Here is a 16,410-nt window from a genome sequence, read left to right as displayed (position 1 = left end):
TTCATCCTAACACTTTGTATCTTCTTGATAGTTTGTTGTAATACCCATTAGTTCAGTACCATATGCCACATAGCGTTTTGATGTGCTGCCTATAATGCAGTTAGACTTTAAAAAAATCAACATTTTGCAACTACAGGTACTACAGTTGCTTGAAATTCTCTCATTCTTCACAAAATGTAAAGACAGAAACATTCCCAAAGCTGAAACTTCCTGGCAGATTAAAACTGTGTGCCCGACCGAGACTCGAACTCGGGACCTTTGCCTTTCGCGGGCAAGTGCTCTACCAACTGAGCTACCGAAGCACGACTCACGCCCGGTACTCACAGCTTTACTTCTGCCAGTACCTCGTCTCCTACCTTCCAAACTTTACAGAAGCTCTCCTGCGAATCTTGCAGAACTAGCACTCCTGAAAGAAAGGATATTGCAGAGACATGGCTTAGCCACAGCCTAGGCAGAGGGCCCGAGTTCGAGTCCCGGTTGGGCACACAGTTTTAATCTGCCAGGAAGTTTCATATCAGCGCACACTCCGCTGCAGAGTGAAAATCTCATTCTGGAATATTCCCAAAGCTACATAAGAATACAGCTGGGATCATGAGCTTGTTGGGGTGAATATACTGTGGTGACTAGCTCTTCTCTGCAATGAAGAGGATAACAACAAAAAAAAAATAAAAAAATGCAGAATTCATTGCTTCAGGATCCTACAATGAGAGTTTGTTGTGCATTGCTGCAACAAACATGATATCACCTTGATACAATGCCACTTGCCTCGCCAAAAAAAAAAAAAAAAAAAAAAAAAACAAAATCAGTTGTTAGTTCTGCAAAGGTTGCATGTTATTTTGTTCTGCTTGCCTCTTCCACACAGCCATCTCATCCCTTTCCAGGTGTTACATTTTTATGATATTCAATTTGAAGTTATGACCAATTTCATATAGAAATGAAATGTAAAGACATGGTCCTGCCACATTAACGTGACCACTGCGTATGCTCGACATCAACTTGTAATAATCATTTACTGGTGTACGATATGTAGTGTGTGTAGGGGGATGCAAAAACGAGTGCAGTTGTAGTCGTAATGCGGAAACAGTGTGATTTATCTGCCATCCAAAAGGGCATGATCATAGGCTTTCAGACCAAGGGTGGAAGCATTTCTGAAGTGGCTAGTTGTGAATTGTTCACATGCTGCCATGGTTAAAATTGTACCGTGAATGGCAAAATGGCGCTATCCAAAACTGGCAGTGAGGTATCTGTGGTGCACCATAGACCATAGGTGATATGGGTGAATGATTGTTGCAGAGATGTGTACAGGCGAATAGAGGGGCAACTGTTGAGCAACTGACCACCCAGATGAACTGACGGGATACCGACTGTGTGTCCTAAATGACTGTTCAGCGAAATTACTATTCAGCGATTGTTACTGTGTATGGGCCTCTGCAGCAGGCACCTGGTTCATGCAGCTGTGCTGGCTACTGTTCATTGGCGACAAATTCTGGAGTTTGCTCACCAATGTCAACTGGATGTCCCCTCAGTGACAACAGGTGCCTTCTCAGATGAATCACAATCTATGCTGTATTGGACAGATGCTGCTGCTGTGTATGGTGTGAAATGTTGAAAGCAAACACCCTGATATCTGGAGGGAGCTTTATGGCCTGGACAATGTTTTTGTAGCATTCCATGGTGAGCTCATCATTCTGGAAGGCACAGTGGATCAGCAGAATATGCATCTATCCTTATTGACAATGTTCACCCCCTACATGCAGTTTGTGCTTGCCATGATGGCCTTTACCAGCAGGACAATGTAATGTGTCACACAGCTCACAGTGAACATGCGTGGTTCAAAGAGCATCAGGATGAGTTTACTGTACTCCCCTGGCCACCAAACTCTCCGAATTTAAACCAATTCAAGAATCTGTGGGACTGCCTTGATCAGGTTGTTTGCATCTTGGATCCTCAACCAAGAAACCTAGTGCAGCTGGCCACAGCACTGGAGTTGGCGTGGCTTGACATGCCTGTTGGTAACTCTCTCCCTACATGTCTCGCAGCAGTCAGCTCTGCAAAAGGGGGTTATTCTGGCTTTTGACAGGTAGTCACATTAATGTGACTGGACAGTGTAGAATAAGTGATTTCACAAACAGCTGATCCCAAGGTGGGATATGGAGTGCAGCTGCAGTTCCATGTAATGTCACACCCTGTCTGGCTCCTTCACTTGTACAGTTGCTCGCCACATCATTGTCCCCATACAATAAAAGACAATACAACCACAGTCCACCACTGAGAGGTGGTGCCCCATGGGCAGGTGGGTGCTCCCAAGCTCATATTCGAACAGACATGCTGGACCAGGCTGAATTTGGGGGAAAAAAAAAACCACCCCTCCATGAGCTCTGGTCTGCGAACAAAGTGTGAACCCCGTAATATTAAAGCTGAAAAAATTCAGGAGGCTGACGGTGGTCACTCAATTCGTTCTCCAAGGCTTAAAATTGAAGCATTGCAATATGCTTATCAAGTGCAATGAATATGAGCAACAACGAGGGTACAGCAGCATCATAATAAAATTTCTTGAGAGGCAGACACTTTTCTGCATAGAACTGCATCAACACCTACTTACGCTTTATCACTGTACTATTTTTACATCTAAATGGAGTTAGAAAAAAGTATTTTGCTGTTGAAAAACAGTATTACAACTATATTTATCTATAAAGTTCAGTATAACAAGATATTATCCTCTTTGTATAATATCATTCGCCAAAGACGTTGTTTTGACTTTCCTTGCTACACTCCTGGAAATGGAAAAAAGAACACATTGACACCGGTGTGTCAGACCCACCATACTTGCTCCGGACACTGCGAGAGGGCTGTACAAGCAATGATCACACGCACGGCACAGCGGACACACCAGGAACCGCGATGTTGGCCGTCGAATGGCGCTAGCTGCGCAGCATTTGTGCACCGCCGCCGTCAGTGTCAGCCAGTTTGCCGTGGCATACGGAGCTCCATCGCAGTCTTTAACACTGGTAGCATGCCGTGACAGCGTGGACGTGAACCGTATGTGCAGTTGACGGACTTTGAGCGAGGGCGTATAGTGGGCATGCGGGAGGCCGGGTGGACGTTCCGCCGAATTGCTCAACACGTGGGGCGTGAGGTCTCCACAGTACATCGATGTTGTCGCCAGTGGTCGGCGGAAGGTGCACGTGCCCGTCGACCTGGGACCGGACCGCAGCGACGCACGGATGCACACCAAGACTGTAGGATCCTACGCAGTGCCGTAGGGGACCGCACCGCCACTTCCCAGCAAATTAGGGACACTGTTGCTCCTGGGGTATCGGCGAGGACCATTCGCAACCGTCTCCATGAAGCTGGGCTACGGTCCCGCACACCGTTAGGCCGTCTTCCGCTCACGCCCCAACATCGTGCAGCCCGCCTCCAGTGGTGTTGCGACAGGCGTGAATGGAGGGACGAATGGAGACGTGTCGTCTTCAGCGATGAGAGTCGCTTCTGCCTTGGTGCCAATGATGGTTGTATGCGTGTTTGGCGCCGTGCAGGTGAGCGCCACAATCAGGACTGCATACGACCGAGGCACACAGGGCCAACACCCGGCATCATGGTGTGGGGAGCGATCTCCTACACTGGCCGTACACCACTGGTGATCGTCGAGGGGACACTGAATAGTGCACGGTACATCCAAACCGTCATCGAACCCATCGTTCTACCATTCCTAGACCGGCAAGGGAACTTGCTGTTCCAACAGGACAATGCACGTCCGCATGTATCCCTTGCCACCCAACTTGCTCTAGAAGGTGTAAGTCAACTACCCTGGCCAGCAAGATCTCCGGATCTGTCCCCCATTGAGCATGTTTGGGACTGGGTGAAGTGTCGTCTCACGCGGTCTGCACGTCCAGCACGAACGCTGGTCCAACTGAGGCGCCAGGTGGAAATGGCATGGCAAGCCGTTCCACAGGACTACATCCAGCATCTCTACGATCGTCTCCATGGGAGAATAGCAGCCTGCATTGCTGCGAAAGGTGGATATACACTGTACTAGTGCCAACATCGTGCATGCTCTGTTGCCTGTGTCTATGTGCCTGTGGTTCTGTCAGTGTGATCATGTGATGTATCTGACCCCAGGAATGTGTCAATAAAGTTTCCCCTTCCTGGGACAATGAATTCACGGTGTTCTTATTTCAATTTCCAGGAGTGTATATTGTGCATGATACAAGAATATTTTCAGGCTCTGCAGAAGACTGGACGTCGTGACATTATACTGCAAAAATTGTGGCTCTGCATCAATTTTACCTGGAAAATACATCTGGCTGCTCACTGCAGAAGCATGCAGTTGGCTGTGTATATAATGTGCATTTTGTGCTACTGACAAAATACAGTCCTCTGCATTTAACACCCACAGCCTGGCACGGGAGTACTTAGCTGTGATGGCAGGCTGCACAGTCTCTGACTAGATCTTCAATCCTCGGAGACATGCTGAACGTTGTTCATTTGTTACAGTTCATCTTATAACTGCTGCAGTATGTACAAAAAACGTTTTATGGTGGATGGCATGGTGTAGTCACATCTGGTAAAAAGATAACCAATCTGAATGCAATGATACTATACAGATACTGCAGAGTTTTATTATCTTGCAGAATTTTGATGAGAACCACCCGTACCAGCTAATATTCTTTATTAGTCATCTTAAAAATATCTTGTGCTTTTCATATAAGTAGGCCTGGATGCTAATCCATAAAAATTCTGATACTTTCTTTCTGTCCAACTTCTGTGTTACACTTTTACTATTACACAATCTGTGGGTTTCATTGCAGTGAACATTGCTTACCAAAGCTGTAGAGGGTTTTTGAGATGTAATGTATGATAGACTTTGATATGTAGACCTTACATGAAATAAAAGCTGTGGATTGAGCTTTGTTAGGTTTAATTACTGGATTGTTGGATTTGACTTGAGCAGTCAAAATTTTGAGAAATGATTTTGATGTGTAAAATCAGAAATTCTGAGTCTAACTTAAAATGTGTGCTTTTACATAAATTGTACATCTTGGTGTAACACTTACCAGTCCTATCAACTGCTAATTTTTTTAAAATTCCAGAATTTGAGGTGTTTTCCATCCATTAGTGTGGAGTTGTTTAGAAGCAGCTATCCTCTTAGTACAGCATTTCCTCTAATATGTTTCTCATTTTTGTTTTCCCTTATCAAGGTTTTTGTGATATTAAATCACAATAAGGACTTGTATAAGTGTTGTAGGAAGGTTCTAGTAGAATGTAAATACTCTTGGATTAAAGGAGATATCTCACCAAGAAGCATAAGAGTAGAGTTGTCAACAGGCATTTACAAAAAGAAAGAAAAACTCCAAAGCTTCTGGAGTAATCCTTTCTTGAGCTAGAGTTAAATACAGACATGAAGGCTTGTAAAGGAGAGAACCACAGTGCACTTTGACATATAAAAGGTAACAGGTCAAAGGTCTTGGATGTACCATACTTTAATGGATATTATTTTTAACAGTTAATAAAGTCTTGTATAGCTTTTATTTTATAGTGTTGTTCTTATCGATGCATAAGACATGAGTCTGCTAATATTCCATATATTGTGCATGCATATTTCTACTCTTTCTGTTCCTTGTTAGATAAGTTTTATTCAACAAGGAATATGGAGAAACAGATATTGATGAGTTTCATGAATCTGTATACAGATTAGCCCAAAGGTCATGGGTTCATTTTGCACTCACTCTTAGGATTTTACTGTCCCTTATCACTTTTTTACCTCTGGCACTGTTTGTCAGTGTGACAAATGGTGAGTTGACCAGTGGTTTGGAGTTACTCTTAAACTGTAGGTGCTCCTGTCACTGGCTGGGTGAGCCAGTTCAAAGGGTGGAGGAAGGCAATGGCATCCCACCTCAAAAAGGACTGTGCCTTGTAAAGCAGCATAGCATTCAAACCAACCTTCAGATTCATGTTTACTTTTTCACACAAATTAATAACTGTTGTATGGCTCTAGAACAATTTCATTTTATGGCATAAACATGATTTTCATAGAATTATCAGAAAGATAAATTTCAGTCATGAAGCAAATTGCCTCTTTCTACTTGTAACATACTTGGAGCACTATGTTGTTTGATGTTTCAATGGGTACAAGTTGTGAATTGTGCCTCTGGTCTACTAGCATCCCTCTTCAAACAATACAACGTGCTTGAGGTATTTAAATTCTGTGTGAATTATCAATTTCATTTAAGATTTTCTGGCCGAACAAAATCTTAAGTTTTAAAGAAAATGTTTCACACAGATGTTTTGCGGAGGAAACAGCTGTTCAAATGGGGGACTAAAAGTAAAGATACCAATTCATCGCACAGTGAAGGCATGGAGTAGTAGCAATGGTTGTGGTCATAATATGGATTCAGAGCCAAGACACACGTTCTTCTTTCTTCTTCGCCTCATGTGAGCCACCGCCCTTGGCATTGATATCTTCTTCAGTTAGATATGTATACAGGGTGTTACAAAAAGGTACGGCCAAACTTTCAGGAAACATTCCTCACACAAAAAGAAAGAAAATATGTTATGTGGACATGTGTCCGGAAACGCTTACTTTCCATGTTAGAGCTCATTTCATTACTTCTCTTCAAATCACATTAGTCATGGAATGGAAACACACAGCAACAGAACGTACCAGCATGACTTCAAACACTTTGTTACAGGAAATGTTCAAAATATCCTCCGTTAGCGAGGATACATGCATCCACCCTCCGTCGCATGGAATCCCTGATGCGCTGATGCAGCCCTGGAGAATGGCATATTGTATCACTGGCATCCACAATACGAGCACGAAGAGTCTCTACATTTGGTTCCGGGGTTGCGTAGACAAGAGCTTTCAAATGCCCCCCTAAATGGAAGTCAAGAGGGTTGAGGTCAGGAGAGCGTGGAGGCCATGGAATTGGTCTGCCTGTACCAATCCATCGGTCACCAAATGTGTTGTTGAGAAGCGTACAAACACTTAGACTGAAATGTGCAGGAGCTCCATCGTGCATGAAGCACATGTTGTGTCGTACTTGTAAAGGCACATGTCCTAGCAGCGCAGGTAGAGTATCCCGTATGAAATCGTGATAACGTGCTTCATTGAGCGTAGGTGGAAGAACGAAACTAAAATGAGCTGTAACATGGAAATTAAGCGTTTCCGGACACATGTCCACATAACATCTTTTCTTTATTTGTGTGTGAGGAATGTTTCCTGAAAGTTTGGCCATACCTTTTTGTAACACCCTGTATATCAAACCCACCAGCAACCAACAATACCATATTTTCAATAGCTACCATTACTTTCACATCAAAAGATGTATTCTGTACAGTCCTGTGAACTTAGAATGATACATCTGCTGTGATGAACAGTCCCTCACATAGTGTGCTGAAAGCCTTCCCATATCTTTCACAGAATTACTACACCCTGTTGTAACTTTCTTTGCGTGCTGTGTGGTTCTTTAGTGGATACAGGAGTGAGGCTATTTGTGAACAGATAAGCCGGATATTAATTTGTTCTATATCTGATATCAAATAGTAAAAATAATACATAACTTTGTTGCTGTAATGGCAGCATCAGTTGCTAACAGGAGATTTGAATGTAGAAATCTAGAGAGATGTAAAAGATTCATAAATCTGTCGCTCTTCAATAGATGATGATGATGATGATGATGAATCCTGGCCACTTTGAAAGTTTGTAAATGGTGTTCAGCTGGCAAACACACACAGTGGGGTCAGTGCATGAATGTTCAAACTTGAGTATACCTGCTGCTGGAGCTTTGGAGAGGGGATGCTTGCATCTCATTGGCAGCAGCATAATCATTTGTGACAGTGCCTTCGTGCCGCAGCGGCAGCTGTAGGCAATGGGGTGGCACAACTGGCATCGTGTGTATTAGATAGCGTGGTTGACGAGATAGTGGCTGGTACCACACACCCAAAAAGATTGTGTGTGCTGTATTCTGCCATGTGATTATGGAATCAGAGGTTTCAGTAGAGGAATACTTACAAGGGAACCTCCCCATCGCACCCCCCTCAGATTTAGTTATAAGTTGGCACAGTGGATAGGCCTTGAAAAACTGAAAACAGATCAATTGAGAAAACAGGAAGAAGTTGTGTGGAACTGTGAAAAAATAAGCAAAATATACAAACTGAGTAGTTCATGGGAAGATAGGCAACGTCAAGGACACTCCGAAGGCAGGAGCGCCGTGGTCTCGTGGTAACGTGAGCAGCTGTGGAATGAAAGGTCCTTGGTTCAAATCTTCCATCGAGTGAAAAGTTTAATTTTTTATTTTCAGTTTATGTGACAAACTCTTATGTTTTCATCACTTTTTTGGAAGTGATTATCACATCCACAAGAAAACCTAAATCGGGCAAGGTAGAAGAGTCTTTTTACCCCTTCGCCAAGTGTACATGTTAGGTGGGTCGACAACATATTCCTGTCATGTGACGCACATGCCGTCACCAGTGTCGTATAGAATATATCAGATGTGTTTTCCTGTGGAGGAATCGGTTGACCTATGACCTTGCGATCAAATGTTTTCGGTTCCAATTGGAGAGGCACGTCCTTTCGTCTACTAATCGCACGGTTTTGCGATGCAGTCGCAAAACACAGACACTAAACTTATTACAGTGAACAAAGACGTCAATGAACGAACGGACAGATAATAACTACGCAAAAATAGAGAAAATAAAATTTTCACTTGAGGGAAGCTTTGAACCAAGGACCTCTCGTTCAGCAGCGGCTCACGCTACCACGGGACCACGACGCTCGGGAGCTCACTGTCTCCATGATGTTGCCTATCCGTCCCATGGACTACTCAGTTTGTATATTTTGCTTATTTTTTCACAGTTCCACACAACTTCTTCCTGTTTTCTCAATTGATCTGTGTTCAGTTTATCAAGGCATATCCACTGTGCCAACTTATAACTAAATCTGAGGGGGGTGCGATGGGGAGGTTCCCTTGTTAGTGTCATGCAGGGTCTTATCTGCCCCACACGACTAGTGCCATAGAGTACAAACATACTGTTCATTCTTAAATCTTGACTCAGGTAATGGCTTGTTTGCAGCAAGACAGGTATCCACAGAGACAGTGTAATAGCATCTGGAGCATCACAAACTGTCTGCACAGTGACTATTATTGTGGCTTCCTTTGATGCAGCAGCAAAGAGAGACAGGCCATTGCTGGTGTGTCCAATGACAACACTGAACACAGGAGTGGCACAATATATTTTCAAATGAGTCCCAGGTCTACGTACAGCAGGAGAATGAAAGTTGCCAGCATGCAATCAGTATCATAATATTGGCTCAGCACCTGGGGTGATGGTACAGGGTGCTATTAGGTAGGCAACATTGTCATCTTTTGTTTGCAAATCTGTTAATTTGGACAGTAACCAAAACATTTGATTTGTTGAGGCAGGGATTGTGACTTAGCTTTGAAGTCTCCATGATCTTTCACCAAGATAACATAAGACCACATGTTGCTGGTGCTGCCCTGATATGTATTGATACAGAGGGTGAAGTTTGACTTCATGCACAGCTGAATTAGAGCAATATTGTTGCTGCAGGAGGTCGCAGCTCTGTGTACTAAATTTCACACCCTGTTAACCCCCAAATCACTTACAGACTAAATTATGTATTCTCCCTACTATACTGCACACACACACACACACACACACACACACACACACACACACACAAGTAAAATTTCATTATTTGGTGTTCTTCATTGTTTCACAATTTTATTGCTCAGCAATATAAATAGTACTTCTATGTATGATGAACTATCATATTAATGGCAATAATTTTCGATTCATTGTATGTTTAAATTCATTCTTGTTATGTATACTTTGTTTTCTCTGACTTTTTCGGAAACATTCCTGTAGCACACTGTAGTATAAACATTTATTCTGAGTATTGTTTTTCACAGGTGGTTCCCAGACAGTTCTGAGCCTCTCGAAAAGACTGCCAGAAGCAATGGAAGCCCTCTTATCTACGTATGAAACGTTCATTGAGGTAAGTTGTTTTAACAGTTACAAGCCCCTTGGTTTCTGTTTGACTGCTTTCATGAAACATCTGCGTAGAATGCTCAGTGAAACCCAAGGTTGCGTGATATAAATAATAATTGTTGTAAGACAAAGTATGTAATCCACATGAGTAATTTTCTAACATACAGGAGCAGCTGAAGAGGCCAGACCCCCTGCTGTTCATATTGTATATTATTGACCATGCAGACTGTGTTAATCGTAACATCAGGCTTTTTGCGGATTATACAGTTATCTATGATGAAGTACTGTCTGAAAGAAGTGGCATCAGTATTTAATCAGACCCTAATACCATTTCAAAATGGTGGGTTGGAAACTTGCTTTAAATGTTCATAAATGTAAAATTTTGCACTTCACAAAACAAAAAAAGAGTAAAAAAAACATAGTATCCTATGACTATGATACTACTGAGCCATGAATATAAAAAGTCTCTATAAGAATTGGCCAATTGGGAGTAACACTTCGAAGGGATATGAAATCAGTGATCATGTATGCTAAGTCGTGGGTAAAGCAAGTGGTAGACTTCGGTTTATTGGTAGAATACTGGGAAAATGCAATATGACTGCAAAGGAAATGGCTTACAAATCACTCGTGTGACAGTTCAGAGCCTATTGCTCAAGTGTGTGGGAGACCTGTACCAAATAAGAGTAACAGGGGATAGTGAACGTATACAGAGAAGCCACAACAAATGGTCATAGGTTTGTTTGATCCATGGGAGAGTGTCACAGAGATTCTCAAGGAACTGAACTGGAAGAATCTTCAAAATAGACGAAAACTACCCAGAGAAAAAGTTTCAAGAACCGGCTTTAAATGATAACTCTAGTGATATACTATGATCCCCTACGTATCACTCACGTAGGGTTTTGAGGATAAGATTAGAATAATTACTGCAGTCACAGAAGCAATCAATCAATCATTCTTCCAGTGCTCCACATGGGAATGGAACGGGAAGAAATCCTAATAATTTGTATAATGGGATGTACCCTCTGCCATGCACCTCGAAAAAAGTGGTCTGCAGAATATAACTGTAGATGGAGATAAATTCCTTAAGAGTTTAATTTGGAATTAGTTTAAAAGTGTCACTGCTAAATGAAGTGTTTAAGCAGGTGTCGATAATGGTATTGAAGAAAATGAGTGCTATAAGAAAATAGTATTATTCATCTGTAAGTCTAATGGAAAAGATAATCATCTGTGGTGGTAATGTGGCCATAAATGAGAGGCATTAATTAGGATACACGCCTGACAGTCTGCCAGAATGGTGGGGATCAGCAGTGTAATAAACTCAGAATAAAAACTTCAAAAAGCCAAGATCACTAGTAAATGATTTATTTGATTAATTAGGATTTCATTTATAGGTAGTTCATGAAATATATCATGTGATAAACTGATAGGCAAAGAAATAAAATGTCACTAGTTTTCTGAAGAAAGAGCTAGCACACATCTACCAGAATAGTTGTAGATCGTGTATGGGACTTTGGCTTCACCCTCACATTAACATTTTCAAAAAGCCTTTCAGAGGCTAACTTGGGAGAATTATGAGAAGGGCATTATGAAAGATGAATAAGTTTTAGAACACGTTGAGCATGAATTTATTACTGAATTTACATTATGGCAGCAGAAATTCTTATTTTAGAGCAACTAAATCAGTCATAAAATAAAAGCTTTAATGTGTATATCTGGATTGCACTTTTTTTAAAATCTGAATGCCACTAAAAATTAATGTAAATAACCTGGTTTATTATAGAATTTTAACTTACATCTCACCTCTTTAAACTATCAAAGCCTTCTAATTGTATCACACATTTCATGTGTGCTGCAAAATTTGAGTGCATATTATTCCCAGTCCCAGCTTGAAAACTTTCTAATTAAGCTGTTACGCCACTAGACTTGGTGTTGGCAGGGGAAATTTTCTAATCACCATTTGGCCATCAACCCCTAGATTTTCCATGGTTTCTTAGATTGATTGAGGTAAAAGGCATCAGCAAATCCTTCCTATTCATCATCAATGATTTTTTTTCCCCTGAGAAACCTTTGAACCATTTTCATGTAGCTCATCATTATTTCTTTATTGTGGAAAATATACATGAATTTGCTTAGAGTACCTGCCCTTACCTTCGTTGTTGGTGCCTATGGTATCCTCTTAAATTATGACTAACGTTAAATAAAGTGAAATGATTGTCAACCAAAGATTCATGCAACCATCACAGTCCTTTACAAGGCATGGTCCTGTTGGAGGTGGTATGCCTTTGCCTTTCTTGATCTTTCAATTGAATTACTCAGCCAGTCATAGAGGGAGCTACAATTTAATATTGATACAATGATGCAACTCGGTATTTTCAACATCAAAAATCATTGCTTGAGGTGTAAAAAGTGATAAGTGACAGAATAAAATCATAGGAATGGCCAGTGATCCAAATTGTGATGATGCAATTTGTAGTTTGACACTTTTCCAACAAGCCACTGAGATCCACTAAGCATATTACAAATACTTCATCTTTAAATCTTAAAAGTAACATGAGTTACACCCTGGCTTCAGTAAACTATGATTAGGAGTGTTCACCCAGTTACTGTCTTCATTTTATGGTTGCTTAATGGATGAATGTAAAAACTGCAAATCCAATAATTTTGAATTTTTTTTACAAACTTTGACTCCAGCCACTGGTTTTTATACATAAAAAAATGACAAATTGTTCTCTAGTTATGTTCCACATTAAGCTCTAAAAATCCTCATCCTGGCATATGGAAATTGTTCTTGGGTTTGAGGAAGTCAAAGGCATACAATTAATTCCATTGGACAATGCCTTCTAAATCACTTTCATGTGACGGAAACAAGTAAGAATCGTCCCCGCCCCCTGCACTACTTAAGTAAAATAGTCAGAATTAGAAATGGATTTTATTCTCTTCTTCCTTCGGGAATCTGTTAAATGTTGTAATTACATCCATGAAATCATGTTTAAAGGTAGAAGATTTAATACATCACTATTATTGTTAATCAGATAAATTTGATAGGAACTGGCAGTTAATGTGAGGTGTATTAATTAATGATTTTAATTTCAGTTGCTAGTGAACAGGGCTTGTGTTGTTCAAACCTGTACAGTGCTCTTTTTTTATCAAGATGTCTGCTGACTGTAGATATTTTTATTCCAGATGTTGTTGTTTTAAGCTTACAACCTTGTATTTGAAACCCAGAGTACTTGTGTGTCTCACGTGGTAGAGACAATCTATTTTAATGCCATTCAGAGGTCTAACATGTTTTAACTATAAAAATATAGATGTTAAATCTGTCAGATGTAGAGAGATGCCATATTTAAGATAGATCTTTTTATGTTATGGACACCATAACAGGGTAGGGGGACATGAGGAACAAGAGAGGCAGTTCTGGCACTGAGACTTCTTATCAAAAAGGAAATAGGGAGAACTAAACCAACTTACTCTTTGTAGAATTGGAAAATTCAGTTGATAATGTTATGGAGCCGCGCGCGACGGGTACTGATGTCTCGTCTCGGTGTGGCTTGTTTATTCCATCCGCCGCCACCAACCTGCCTCCATCATTGCGCTCGTCTCATTCTTGATAATGTTGTGTTCCATGCGCTGCTGAGTTGGAAGCCACTATCCCGATTGACCAGGTTATCACTGACCTGTATCTCCACTGCCAAAACTCAAATTAGATGTGCTTTCAAGATGGGAAAGAAGAAGAAGAAGAAGAAGAAGAAGAAGAAGAAGAAGGACCGTCAGGAAGAAGAGAACAACAAAGGTCTGCTGTTCCTCCCATATGCAGGGCCGCCCACAGCCAAGATTGCCAGGATACTGGAGAAGAATAAGATAAAAACCATCGTCCATCCTCCAGCAAAAATTAGAAATATGCTGGGCTCAATGAAGGACCAATTGGGTCTAAGAACACCGGGTGTCTACAGTATTTCCTGTGAATGTGGGAAACAATATATCGGACAGACACATTGTTGCATAACACAACGCATCTCTGAACATCTGAGAAGCGTCCGCCTCGGACAAACAGAAAAATCCACGGTAGCGGAGCACAGCCTCAGTGAAGAACACACATTTCAATTTGAAGAAACCAAGAGACTGTGTAGAGTGAAAGGTTTCTGGGACTCTTATTATTAAAGAGGCAGTGGAGATACGAGTCAGTGATAACATGGTCAATCAAGATAGTGGCTTCCAACTCAGCAGCGCGTGGAACACATTATCAAGAACGAGCCGAGAGTGCACCGATGGAGGCAGGTTGGTGGCGGCGGATGGAATAAACAGGCCGCACCGAGACGTCAGGACCCGTCGCACGCGGCTCCTCCCCACCACGTACCGCTGCGCCGATTCTGCTCGCACCCGATTGGCCTGACCGGCGCCGTGGATGCAGAGATGCCCGTGGTCCAGCGGCTATAAAGATCCGGACAAGACATGAACCTGACACTTCGCCTGAAGATGGCAAGTAAGAAACTTTCTGAAATGTTGCTGGAAAACAACACATAGACTCGGCTGTCAACCCGAGAAGATTTTATCATCAAAGCATAACTTAGATCGCTGGAGGTTAGTGTATTTGTGTTGGGGGAAGCATTGTCACCCTCCCACAGTGCTTCCATCAAAGACCCTTGTCGTTTGGTTTTGTGTAAGCAGAACTGACACAGGGCCCTGGGGGGTGACAATTGCTTCTGTATTTGTGCAAGTCACAATTGAGCTTGTGATGCACCAGAAGTACTCTCTTCATTTCAGAATAAGAAAACAAACAGTGCAAAGCATATTGGAGTACCAAACCATTTGGTAATGGCTACTGCTCAGTTTCTTGCTGAGGATTGGTAGTGTCATAAAGCTGCTAATTGAAGCCCACCATAGTTCAAAGCACATCACGTAAAACTGCCATGTTCCCGCATAAAATGACATGCTCAGTAACAAGTTTTGCAGCACAATTTTTTTCTTTGTTGCTACCTTGTAATGTAATGAGTGTTCACTCTCGAAAGGTTTATTCTTGCAGCAAATATAGCTGTGTATAACAACTGCTATCACAAGGGTCCATTAGTTGAATTGTTACTCATAAAATGCCATCACGAAGGTGAAGGCTCTATTAATAAGTGTGTGTGTGTGTGTGTGTGTGTGTGTGTGTGTGTGTGTGTGTGTGTGTGTAGCTGAGAACATTAATCTGAGAGGAAGGAGGAAACTCTTTAATGTTGAAAAGGTGACTTTTCCAGAATTGTTCTCTTCTTAGGATATGGTTTTTCTTCTAAATGATAAATTGTCAAAGTTACATTGGGGATCTTGTTGACTAGTTAATATTGTGACTGAGAACAATGCACATAAAAAGAAAAAGCTCCCAAGTAGGGAAGTAACACACCCTTTATTGGGAATAGTGGAAATAAAGACACTGCCATAGCCACATGGGTTGTCATTGAATTGGTCATAGAACAACACAAAAAGCAACTTCTGAATGTAATTTGTTGTACTACAGTCTGATGATAGTTTTGTTAATTGATGACTATTTCTAAGTATGCATCTGCTATGAGAATCATAGTCTAATGCCTACGTGCTGTCAGGCTACAGGCTGGGCTGCTATCAGATGTTCACAGTAATAAAGTCTACAATAGTTCGATTCCACGTCCGAAGCTCTGAGTCATCAGAGACCGTGGTTGATGAGGCTAAGGCTTGATTAGAGTGGCTGGTAGCTCAGGAGAATGGTGCAGGTGAAGACAGAGAAAAAGTCCTAGGCCAGAGTCCCCAGAGGCCCAGGTCAATAAGGTGAAGGCTCGTGGTTGGCTAGGTGGCTGCTCTAGAGGATGGTGCAAGTGAAGTGGTCCTAGATTGGCAGCTGGACTCAGTCCAGAGTTGGCAGCTGCACTGTCTTGGACTTGGTGCTGAATACAACTGTTTCAGTGCTGTGACTGATCTGGCTGGCTGTGGCCATGCATTGTCATAAATACTGTAGCAGTGGAGTTAAATGGCACGGCCTACTTACAGACGTGACCTTGCAGATGCGAGAAGTGCTGTGATTGTCATGCCTTCTCCTGGTGCTGAAAAGCATGCCTGTTGATGACACAGACACAGCTGGTCACTACAGCATCTGCCATAGTTTCGCATGATGACTACCTGTTGCCACTGATGTTTTCATCCTGGACTGTTGTTTGGTTCTCAGTGATGTGACCCCAGGAGGCCTGCGTTGTTGCTGTTGTCATCTGGACTGTTGTGATCATTCATTCCTCAATGATGCGTCACCAACAGGCATGTGATTCAGCAACCTACAAAAATGGTCTGTATTGCTGGCAGACGACCTCTCTGTATTCAGCAGTTAGCACATTACAAATTTGTTACAAATTCTGTCGTTCATATAATTGCAACTTTTTTCATTCTTAAGTGTTAATC

General features: G+C 41.9%; 1 protein-coding gene across 3 annotated transcripts in view; it reads left to right on the top strand.

Moving 5' to 3' along the window:
• Window positions 1–16,410, top strand: part of LOC124555377 — a 145,973-nt gene that overhangs the window by 96,940 nt on the left and 32,623 nt on the right. For all 3 annotated transcript variants that reach the window (XM_047129268.1, XM_047129269.1, XM_047129267.1), the window contains one exon: window positions 9,933–10,018. In XM_047129268.1, coding sequence (XP_046985224.1) covers window positions 9,933–10,018 — 86 coding nt within the window. The remainder of the gene's footprint in view (window positions 1–9,932; window positions 10,019–16,410) is intronic.

Source organism: Schistocerca americana, chromosome X (assembly GCF_021461395.2).
Source record: "Schistocerca americana isolate TAMUIC-IGC-003095 chromosome X, iqSchAmer2.1, whole genome shotgun sequence".
Classification (NCBI taxonomy): domain Eukaryota; kingdom Metazoa; phylum Arthropoda; class Insecta; order Orthoptera; family Acrididae; genus Schistocerca; species Schistocerca americana.
Note: the sequence above shows the minus strand (reverse complement) of the source record. Positions and strands in the feature narration are given on the sequence as shown.